Source organism: Empidonax traillii, unplaced genomic scaffold, assembly GCF_003031625.1.
Source record: "Empidonax traillii isolate 1590-97213 ecotype Southwest subspecies unplaced genomic scaffold, ASM303162v1 scaffold641:size396790, whole genome shotgun sequence".
NCBI classification, from domain to species: Eukaryota; Metazoa; Chordata; class Aves; order Passeriformes; family Tyrannidae; genus Empidonax; species Empidonax traillii.
In genome coordinates, this window is record NW_020955834.1 from 173,811 (window position 1) to 185,784 (window position 11,974).

The window sequence follows — 11,974 nt, forward strand, 5'->3', positions numbered from 1 at the left end:
AGAAAATAAAGAGAGCAAAATGAGAAATGGTACGAGCATTTATCATGGAAACAATCTGCTTACTCATTATGGAAAGTCACAAATCTATCCCCAGGTACAGATGCAGACACAAGAGACACTCCAAAATACAAACACAGTAAAGCTGGTTTCACATCCTGTGATCACTTCTATGAAGGTTGACAAATCTTTACATTATTTCACAGAAGTCCTGTCATTCTCTGCTTGGTTGTGTCATTTAATTTTCCTTTATTTTACTCGCACTGTTTTTTACTCAAATTCCCTCAATTTGTTACAAAGGAAACATACGGAAATTCAACACCTCTATATTCAATTTTGGAAGCTACTCAGTAAAAAACCGAGAAGGGCAGAGACAGCAGAGGAAATGACGAGCACAAACAAGAACTATCAGTAAGGCCATTCCATCCTAGAGCATCATTCACTACAGGAGGCAAGAGTTTGACAGAAAAAGATGATGCCAAATAATATAATTTTAATATTTCAATTTGTAAAAACCCAAGGATAAATAATGTTGCACAAGCAGCTGTACTAATCTGTCACTGGCAGCTTTTTTGGATGTAATCTCCAACAAGATTGTCGAAGAGAGATGCCATGTATATTGACGGTCACCTGCAACTGCTCTGGAGTTTGCAGAGACGTCAGCTGTGGGCAGAAGTAACAAACACCCAGCCACAGGAGACCACTGAACTTCAGGGTTAGGAGAGTTCAGGAAGAGCCACCAAACGAGTAGACAACAGAAACTTTCACTGGGGAACAATAAGGGGCAAAGGGCGAAGAGAAGATAGCGTGTTTACTTTCATAACATCCTTTTGACCGTAACTTGCTGATTCAGCCAGAAAAGGAACTCTTCTGGGCAGTATCAAACGGTGCAGATTAGCACTTATCACTCATTAACAAGTACCATACTGCAAGGTTACACCTCAGTTTCTCTCAGCTAACTCATTTGTGTCTATGCCCCAGCCAACACACAGTTAATATCACAGCAGGACTGTGTTTCATGGAAGTAGGATTTAATCATGAAAACCTACACCCAGACCTAGATGAATCAAGGACACAGGACATGAGAGACAGAATTTGCACAGCTCTTTTTTTCCTTTTATTCTGACACATGTTGGCCAAGTCAATGCCTTCTGAGATATGCTCATTTGTCTCTGACTCACTGAAGTCATGGATGCTTTTCTCAGACCAAGATCTGTAACTGGAATTTGGTGCCAACGGCAATAGGAAGTGCTGGTCTGGACCTTACAAAGCTTACTGAAATCAACTAGAAAATAAGGAAATTTCTTAGTTATTAAAGGAAGTCAGGCTCTTGCTTCAATTCTCCACTTTTTCTACCTCTCTTATCATAGACAGCTTTTCCTGAAGTCCTCTGAAAAATGCTTCAGTTAAGCACTGCCTGCTAATAGAGACCTCAGAGAAGTTACGTAAATGAGTCAGCACGGAGAACACTAAGGAAAAAAAGAACAGCATTACTGACATCACTTAATTCCTAAGTACCTCATTCAAACTTGTTCTCCAATTTATCAATAATTATTAAACACATTACTGTTAATTCTTTGTACTTAATGTCCCTAGTCCATATACTGTCAAGTATACAAGACATACTTGGTTTCTTACCTTTTTTCTCCTCATTGTACTGAATAATAAAAAAACAAAGCAAAACCAAACTAACCTTTGAGAATTACCTGATCTGTCCGTGGCACAGGGAGAAGGCCTGGTTTTCATTCTCCTCCACAAAGTACTAGTAAACACACAGCATTTCAGAAAGAGTTACTGCTTCAAATTATCGCATAAGCTAGTTCTAAATTCTAAATAAAAGCCTTCATTTAAGTAAACTAAAGATCTTAGTCAAATTCATCAAACAGTACAACTCAATACTTATCTTCCAAATAATCTAACATACGGATGATACCAGAAAAAGAGTTTTGAAAGGCTAACTAAATATTTACTCAGTTTGGGGGCAAATTTTGTCATTTACCAGGTATTTTGTATTTCCCAGTAGTTTATAACATATCATATAATTTTTTCATATGATGGTCTGAACTCTCAGGAAAAAATACTCCTTGAGTCACCTGTATATTTTTCATAGAAAAGTGAGCATCAGAATAACTAACCACAAATTATTTATTTCTGTAAGATCTCAGAGACACACTCAAAGATCCTATAATAAGTTTATACACTGAAAAGATTAAATATGTGACCTTGCCCTGAAATACTTACAATGTACATATGTGAAGGAAATGATGAATAAATGTAACATAAAGAGAAGCACAAGTGCAGAGGTATTTGTGTAGAGAAGTGCACAACAGGAAGCAGACAGATGGCAGCTAAAACCGCAGTTACCACTGCTCATACCCATCACTGCTTGAATGAGGCACGAGGATATGGCAATATCACAGCCTCTGCAGATCTAAAGCATCGGAGGGAGCACAGAAATGGAGTAAACTAAGACAGTGGGATGGTGGTGACTAACAGACCACGCTGACAGGAAACAAACTCTCACTACTTGAAAGGGAAACCAGTCGCGTGGGGCTGAGAGGCAAACTGGGAGATGGCATCATTAGATGAAATAATGACAGTGTTTTTGGGAAAACCTTTTTCATTTTCTGAGCTATCACTGCAATAATTTCTGTGCTATGGACAAGAGTTTTACTTGAGCTAATAGATTCAAAATCTACCTATGACTTATTCATTTCCCAGACATGAGAACTCAAAATAGAGCCAAACTGAATTGGAAATGTGGGCCATAGGCCTGAATGGCAAGACAGTGGCATTATTCACCACACCAAGTAAAAGTGAGAGGAAGACCTGAAATCCCTCAAAGCGTAATGAACGCATTTTTTGGTATATGAATTTCTAGCTCAAAAAAAGATTAAGCATAATCCACATATTAGAAAACACATTTTTCAGCAAAGAAAAGCGAGACACATACCAAATTATCCACCATGTCACCAGCCTCCAGTGACTAAAAGTCATAAGCCAAACACTCATCAAACGCCTTTATAGTTTTCATTTAATTTCAGGCCTTTAGGGTACACCTAAGTCATTCTCATACCAAGCCTTCTAAACTCATAAAGGCCTGAAAACTGTCTTTTCTAAAAAGTTAAAGATTAGTTTTCCCCACCGTACAATCTCTGAATGCCAGCAGCTAGGGCTTAATTTCAGAATTTCTTATTTACCTAAACAAGGCAGTCTAGTGCCATCATTTTATCTCTATGTCTACATTTGTCCCAATTTCGCCTTGAAATGAATTAATTTTCAAGATTCAAACAACGCTGTTAAAGGGGTAAAGGTGTGTATGATTAAGGTTCCTGCAACATACCAGTTTCGCACCAAACAGCTGCTAGTAGCAAAGAGTGAGGGATTAGTGCCCTCACAGAAGGAAAAGTGGGACGAGTGAGATCTTCAGCTAATTTGTTTAATCTACCCAGAGACAGGAGGCAACAGCCCAGTGTCTGGGCAGCACAAGTGCAGTTCTGAGCTGGAGACTGAGCTGCTGTCTGTGCCCAGCCAACTAACCAAAAAACATAGGTAGATGAAAAAGCAAAGATGAAAACTCGCAGATCACGGGAGAGAACGGGGAGTGTCTGAATCAGAAGGTCTTAGTGACTTGAGGAAGTGCTCAACACTTCCATTAGGACAAATCACTCCCCACAAATCAGCAGGACACATGATTTCCAAGCTCTCTTGATTCTGTTATTAACAAAACACCTCCACTATATAATGGCCAGTCTTCGCGAACGAAGAACCGGGGAAGGTCTTTCCACCTTCCAGCCTGCGCATTGGATTTTTTAGGTGAGACACAGTGTGCGCGGAACTGAGCCCACCCTTTAATCCTGAGGTCCATCTGCCAGGGCCAAGCGAGCTTGGATGGTGGCAGCGAGGTCCTCAGGACGTAGATGGATTGCCTTACAGGGCTAACGAGCTCCATCTGCCCAGGGAGTGGCCCCGACCGGGAATCGAACCCGGGTCTCTGCGGTGACAGCGCCGTACCCTTAACCACTAGACCACCAGGGGCTCCCCCTCCACTATATATACATATTTTTAATAACTAATTTTACAGGACAGATCCCTATCAATGTTGCCATGGGACCAAACCAAAATTCATAGACAAATCAAGTACATGAGGTGGTTTTATTTCTTGAGAAGAATGTCCTCATGTAACCTACACTAGACTCCAAAAAGTTTACCAACATACGTGTTTATACATTTCTAAATTCACTCCTCATTGGGACTATTAACCTTCTTATTTAGAGGCTGCAGGATCTGGGATCATGAAACACAACAGAGCATACTACAATGCTGTAATTACTCTGTGACTCTCGCCCATATACTCACAAAAAAGCAATATAAATATTAAGATACAACACTAGCATTTTTGCCTAACATTGCATTCTGAAGGCATTTTTTTAAAGGCAGAAACATCATGTAAAGGCAAAAGCAGATAAAAAAAATCCCTACTTGTGCTTTACAAACAATCAAATCAGTATTCCTAAGTGTCCCCATAACATTAGACAAATGCAGGACAGAAAACAATTTTTTCAGGATGTGACAGCTGCAGCTCTTACAGCCTGAGGCCTAAACACACTCACAGACACCAGATCCCCAAGTGGCGTTGGTTCAACAACAACAGAGCCTGTCGTGCACAGTTATGAACCATACAACCCACACACTACCAAGTGTTCGGGGGGACCCCTAACTTTGCATCAACCTCTTGATGGGAAGCAGCCAAAGCTCCTAATGATTATGTTTCACTAATTCCTATAAGAAAGGATTGTCTCCATTATCTCACCAGTATCACTTCACCACTGTGTCTACAGCTCCCCAAGAGACAAGAACACTCTACCCTTCCTCAGCCTTGACTATTTGGTTCTTCCAGTCTGTTAAGCGGCATTTGCTGCAGTTTCTCACACATCCCTATTAAGTTTAATGGACTGTTTTGAATAAGAAACCATGAAATAGATCAGAGCCCTATAAATCTCACTGTGCCCCTTGCAAAACTAAACAATGTGACAGCACTGTACAAAATATGAATTTCTGAATAGGTGATTCACTTAGGAACCATCATTTTTGATGATAAATTCCCCCCCCCAATTCTAATATAATGCTTACCACTTGTCAATGATGCCAATGTTTCAAGAAATTATTTGAAAAGACTGTACCGACAAATTTTTAAATCATACTAAAAGTTTTTATTTCATCTTTATTATAACATGACTTAAATTTTTAGTTAAATCTTTAAATTTAATAAAATGATCTTTATCATGTGGCTAGTAAGAACATGAACAACAAAATTTATGACAACTGACTCCCTAAATAAACACTACAGTTACAGTCGCGTAGCTAGGTAAGTAGTCTTGGTAAAAATGCAGTGTTTGATACTGAAGACGCAAATGAACTGTAAATAAATTTAATCCATTTTTATTATGTCTCATACAGACTACAAAGCACATGAGACAAATTAACTGCTCTGTTTCTTAGATTCTATTCTAGTCCTGACAAAACATTCAAAAGACTGGTCAGCAAATTGAAAGGATGCAAAACAACATTCCTCCTTTTTTATCTTGTCTACTGAAGATTAGTTCTGGACACATAATTGTTTGCACACTTTTCCTCCCAACAATTAAAAGACAACCATAATACTACTACATGTAAAGCACCTTAAAAATTTGTTTTCCCTTTACAAAAATGGATACATCAACCAACATTTATACACCAGATCTTTTTCAGTTCTATGTTACTGCAGCAACCTCTTACTGTTTTCACTTTGCTTTAGGTACTGTTTCTTGCTACTGTTTTACTTTGTATTTGACTGTTTCATTCTGTTTACACCTACTTACAGAAGCACAAACTATCTTTTTTTTTTTTTTTTTTAATCATTACTTGTACACTTTGATGCCAGTGACAAATTTCTGACTGCCTCACAGGACTTTTTTTTTGTCAGGTTGCCCATACTTCTGGTTGCTTACTAAGACATAAATCTGTTCTTCGAAGTCATATTGGTGGGTTTATTATTGGCATTATTTTGAAAGCCAAACTACCTATGCAACATATTTCAGTAAATAAAACGATGAAATATAAACTAAAGTGCTGGTTCTCTCTCACTTTCTCTTTGGTAACTCCCAACAAATGAGACAGAAAAGGAAAATCCTTTCTATATGCAAACTGAAAACGAAATACACTAGCTCAACTTGCACAGAATTCCAAGGCTTCTGATACAGTAAAATATGAATTAAGTAGAAGTGACCTCTTTAAAAGGGTTTAATCATCCTGATAAAAGTTATATGTATCAAACTAATGACAATTTAGCATATAAGCCAACTGGAAAATGCATATTAATCTGTATTTCTACTTCCTGAATATGTGAAAACTGCTTACATTTTAGGATATAAAATAAGCTGGATCAAATGTCATTCAACTGATTTTTCAAAAAACCACACTGTCTAGTACAAATAGATTTTTATCCAAAAGAGAAAAAGTACTAAGAGTCAAAAGTACAATTAATAAAATAACACCTCCCTAAATACTGGAAACATTCATGAAACGTGAAAAAAAATTGAACAAGTTGTTGCAACTATGCTCCCAGTTTTATAAACATATTTCATAGGGGGCAAAGAAATATCCTGGTCTTCAACAAGTGCATTTCTCAGTGCAAGACAAAGGAGAGAGGGTGAAAAAAAAATCCAAACAGACCTTCCTAAGAAGGTGAATGGTCCCATCTTGGTTCAAGAAGTACAACCAAACAACAAAGCAGGACTGCAACTCTGCAGTGTATCCCCGTAAGACAGACTCGCACACTGTATGAAAAGTCATCATGCACACAGAGCCACCTACATTTAGCTTTTTCAGTTTGCTGTTGGGGAGTTTTATATATAATTTATATATATATATATACACACACACACACATATATATCACCTACATTATTTTACATATGCTTTAGCTGAAACAGTAAGGAGTTATTTACAGAAGAATTTGTCTTATTCCTCTAAATCTGCTGATTCCAAGTTAATCACAGACATAAAACTACACAGGCAATTAACTTCTTCGACATATATATTTTCTTTAACTTCAGCATGTATATTGGCTTAACACAACTGCCAAGACACAGGGTGTGCTCCACCAGGCATTCTTTTCTAGCTTGTTCATTTAAAATTGCAGAATCAGATTGGCAAAGTGCCAGACTTAAAGTCAAGCTCAGTCTTCGCTGGCACATTGACCTACTTATTTTATTTCTACAGTACTGCACTACACAGAACTTTTTTAAAATGGACATTCAGACAATGCCATAGTCAAGTCACAGTCAAACAAGAAAAACAAAAGCCTATGAACTGCTTCTTAATTAAATATCTACTGAAATCTCACACACTGACTCCTAGCCTGCATCTGCTGATTTATTCAGCTTTCCAAGAGACAGAGCACCACAAAAAAATCTCCTTTAAAACGGCTGTCATCTCCTTTTGTTCTAAAAGCCTGAGGCCCTTACTGTCCTCCACCAAGATACACTTCCGCTACTTGTTCATAGCGAAGTGAAACTGATCTCAGAAAAGATGGTGGCTTCTATTGCCTAACACTTTTTCTCCCTCTTTGATAAGCTACTTAATTCAACTTTGTCCTACTGTGACCAGCAGGAAAACCATGAAAACAAATCCTCCTTCCCTGTCATACCATTAGTTTAATTTAAGACTGCAAATGTTATTAACACAGTGGTATGTTTATAAACTTTCACCACCCTAATGCACCAGTAAATTTATTTGCATACATCCCCTGTGTATCTGCCATACCTTCAGGCTTGTGCTAAAAATAACTTACCCCTGAATTGCCAACATATGGCTGCCTCTTTGGAAACTACCATCTTCCTGGAACACCTCTTTCACTATTCAGGAACATCCCTCATACATATTTTACTGGATTCAACTCTCTAGCAGCAGGTAGACACCAAGATGGCAAAAACTCTTCTGAGAAGTCCTACAGCAGGAGCCTCCATCCACCAAACTAACTAAGCTCTGCCTCTTAAAAGGAATTTTATGAACCAGAGAATGCACGTTCAGCTGATAAAGTGGATAAATTAAAGCCTGAACTGCATTTTTTTATTCTTGCCTGTAATATTATAATAAGACCCAACAATTTTGGTCAAGGAAATGGAATCCACGAACAACATAACAATATTCATAATTTTTTATTATTTTCCATGTTCATAATTTTTTATTGTTTTCCTTTGTGAAACAGTATCACTCATTCAGTAAGACAAGATCAGGCAAATGCAGCTGCAAGAGTAAGCTTAATCAAACTTAGCTTCAGTCAAAGTATTATTTTAAACCAAACAGAGGCATATTTCTGAAGACGGATCTTACTGGCTTGAATAAGTGTTTGTACCTAAGTAAACTCTAACTGATGACATTTTTATGAATGTGATGAAAGCTTTGTATGAAAAGTACAAGCAGTATAAAACTACAATTGTGGGTTATTAAGAAATGACCGCAATTTTAAAACTTATATTAAATACAGTAACTTGCATTATAAAAAAAGAGTAAAACCACTGATCACATCCTAAGCTCCAGTATTACTGTTAGCGATTTCTTTCAGAATACATTACTGTACTCTTCATGTTGGACACTGTGGCTTTCCACTAGACATCTGTGCACGTGAAAAGACAAGACACTCATTTTAAACAGAGCAGCTCCATCTTTTGGAGATTTTAAATGGCAGCTTTCATTTCAAGTTTATGACCACAATAAAGATGAAGTCCTAAAATTAACAACCTTCAAGGTAATACTAAAATCTTCTAAAGGTCTAAATGAAAGAAAAAAAAGTCCTTTATATGTATAAGGCCTAATATTACTCCTAGTAATAAAAATACTCCACAGAATAAAAGACTTTTTATTCACTTCTAAAGCACTCACTCCAGATTATCAGTATCATTCTTATCAAACAATTACCTCATAGACATAGATATACACAAAAATTATGCCAGTTATTAACAACTATGCTCCTTTGCTCTTCAACTCCTATGAGATTTAGGCACAGATCTTCAGTTCCTTAGGTGCCCCTGATGATTTCTGAAAGATAGAAAATCTTTCAGGAGCTGAGTTACACCATTTCCTTTCAAAACACTTAAGCCTGAAACAACCTTTCAAAGAAATATTTACCAAGCAACAAGCACCAATCCGTTCTCTTAAAATACCCAGAAAACTCAGGTCTGTACACAAAACCCACACCATCCCATATGCAATAAATACTGATTATCTACTCACAAATCTTATTTTACTACACTTACACAATTAAGCCTACTGTATAGGTTGATAGTGTATACATATGCAACATAAACACAAAGGAGAACATAAACATCACCACAGTAAGCATTCTGGTGAAATAAAGAAAGTGATTAAAAAAACCTCCTAGTTTAACAAATTCTTTGTTCCACTCTGAAATATCCTAAGCCTCTTTTACATTACAACATCTTCGTACCAGGAAGAAACTCGAGTAAAATCAAAGCCAATCTAGTTACTTTACTTCCTACTGAAAGGTATATCTTCAGAAGACTGCTTGAAGACTCTAGAATTCCTTTATTATAATAAGTTTGGCACGAAACACTGAAAGAATGGAATTCTGTCTACTGTAGCTCTTACAAAGCATGTATTTTCATGGTTTCTCAGAATTTCCCCCCTTACTCCTATATACTTACAAGTTAGTAGAAATAGCAATAAAGCTCAAAAAAAGTATGGCCTCCAACAGATACTGAAAAAACTAGAGGGCTTCAGCCCAGGGAGAAGGTAACTGAGGAAGAAACATCAACAGCCTTCTAATATGTTACTGAAAGACAATCAGGCAGTTCATATTCATGCCTGTTAAGGACAAGACAAATGACAACACCTACGACACCAGAGATGCTTTGGTTGGACAGATATAAAATGACCATAAAGTTCCCCAGAACCTCCTTCCAGAGCACTCCAGTCCTTACACAAGCCAAGGGACCCTGCCTCTCAACAGCATCAGCACCAGGCAGCTTGGCTCCATCTGATATTTCTTTCTTCCCACCCTGACTGAAACCCTGGATCAGGCATGAAGAAAACTTTCCAATAGGAAGGACAGTTTCTATTCTTCTCACAGAATGTGTGACCTCTGCTATTATCTTCAGTCACTAAGCTTGGCAGAGAGCTATTTCATCTGCTTTGTAGTGTGAAGGGACAAGAGGGCCTGTCAAAGTCCATCCCCAATCCATTTTTCTTTTTCCTTTACTCGTAAGGAGGAACAATGTCCTCATTTTGACTACTGACACTGAGCTTTAAGCACCTCGATCTTGTCTTTGTCCCTTTTTTTAAAAAGGCTTTCCAAATTCACAGAATCAATTAGGTTGGAAAAGACCTCTGAGATCGAGTCCAAGCTATGACCGAGCACCACTGTCCACCAGACCACGGCAGTAAAGTGCCACGTCCAACCTTTCCTTAAGCACCCCCAGGGACGGTGACTCCACCACCTCCCCGGCAGCCCATTCCAAAGTCTAATCAGCCCTTCCTGTGAAGAAATTCTTCCGAATGTCCAACGCAAACCTTGCCTGGCATAGCTTGAGACTGTGTACTCCTATCCCAACTCACCAGGGACTCAATGCCAACAGCAGACGAGTCAGCAGCATCTGTTGCTCAAGACTCCTGTTTTCCACATCCAAGAGAGCTCCTCCGGCACGCACCGCTCCATGCCCGCGCTGGAACAGCCAAACCCAGAGGGAGCATCGCCACGGGAAGGCCCAAATCCCGAAGCGCGGGGCCTGGTTCACCCTCCCCGGCCGCTCGCAGGGAAGGGGCGGGCAGAAACCCGGCAAGGCTCTCGCTGCCCCGGGGGCAGGGCCCGGTCCCCTCGGCGGGCACCCCCGGGGACGCGCCCCGGCCCCGCGTCCCGCTCACCTCCAGCTTGTGGTTGATCTGGGACACGGTCTGCGCCTTGTGGCAGAGCTGCGCGAAACACGAGCTCAGGCTCGTCATCTTCTGCCGCCCCTCGTAAGTGATGTCGGCCTGGTCGGGGTCGATCTCGCCCAGCAGCAGGTCCACGTCCACGAACGCCTTGTCGAACTCCTTCTCCAGCACCTCCAGCCAGCGGAACATGGACACGCCGCCGCCCGGGGCCGGGCCGGCCGCGCCCGGGCCGCAGGGACCACCGCCCGCCGCCGACATGCCGCCGCTGCCGCCCCCTGCCTTCGCACAGCGCTGCCCCGCCCCGTCCCGTCCCGCCGCTCCCTCCCCGAAGGACCCGCCGCTCCCGATCCCGATCCCGATCCCGCTGCCGGCGCCGCTCCCGGGCCAGCCACGCAGGGAGCGCGGGCAGGCGCGTGCGCGGCAGCCGCCTGGCGGTGTGGCAGGCAGCACCTGCCGAGCGCCGAGCCCCCGATCGCGCCCGGGCTGCGCCGGCAGGGGGCGCTGCGGCCCCGTCCGGAGGGGCTTGGGGTGGGAGCGGTCCGTGTCCGTCTGTCCCCTGTCCTCCTGTCCCCGGCCCCCGGGAGCGTCCGCGCAGGCAGCGGGCGCGTAACTGTAATTATAGCCATTTTTGTATTGACATACAGTCCGTATAAGACCTATGCTAAGTTTGTACATAGGGAAGAATAAGAATGTGGACCTTGCCCCGAACAACTTACAATATACATACGTGAAGGAAATGATGAATAAATGTAGCATAAGGAGAAGCACAAGTGCAGAGATGTTTGTGTAGAAAAGTGCACAACAGACAGATGGCAGCTGAAACCGCAAATTGCCACTGCTCACACCCATCACCGCTTGAATGAGGCACGAGGGTACGGCAACATCACAGCCTGTGCAGACCTAAAGCATCAGAGGGAACACACAGAAACAGAGAAAACTTCAGATGGTGACTAACAGACCACCTTGACAGGAAACAAACCCTCACTACTTGAAAGGGGAACCAGCTGCAGGTGTTGAGGGGCAAACTGAGAGATGGCATCAATAGA

General features: G+C 41.0%; 1 protein-coding gene across 1 annotated transcript in view; it reads right to left on the minus strand.

Moving 5' to 3' along the window:
• The window catches only part of GOPC (golgi associated PDZ and coiled-coil motif containing), a 24,386-nt gene extending 13,200 nt beyond the window's left edge, over positions 1 to 11,186 (minus strand). The window contains exon 1 of the mRNA XM_027899101.1: positions 10,920 to 11,186. Coding sequence (XP_027754902.1) covers positions 10,920 to 11,186 — 267 coding nt within the window. The remainder of the gene's footprint in view (positions 1 to 10,919) is intronic.
• Between the last annotated feature and the right edge of the window lie 788 nt (positions 11,187 to 11,974).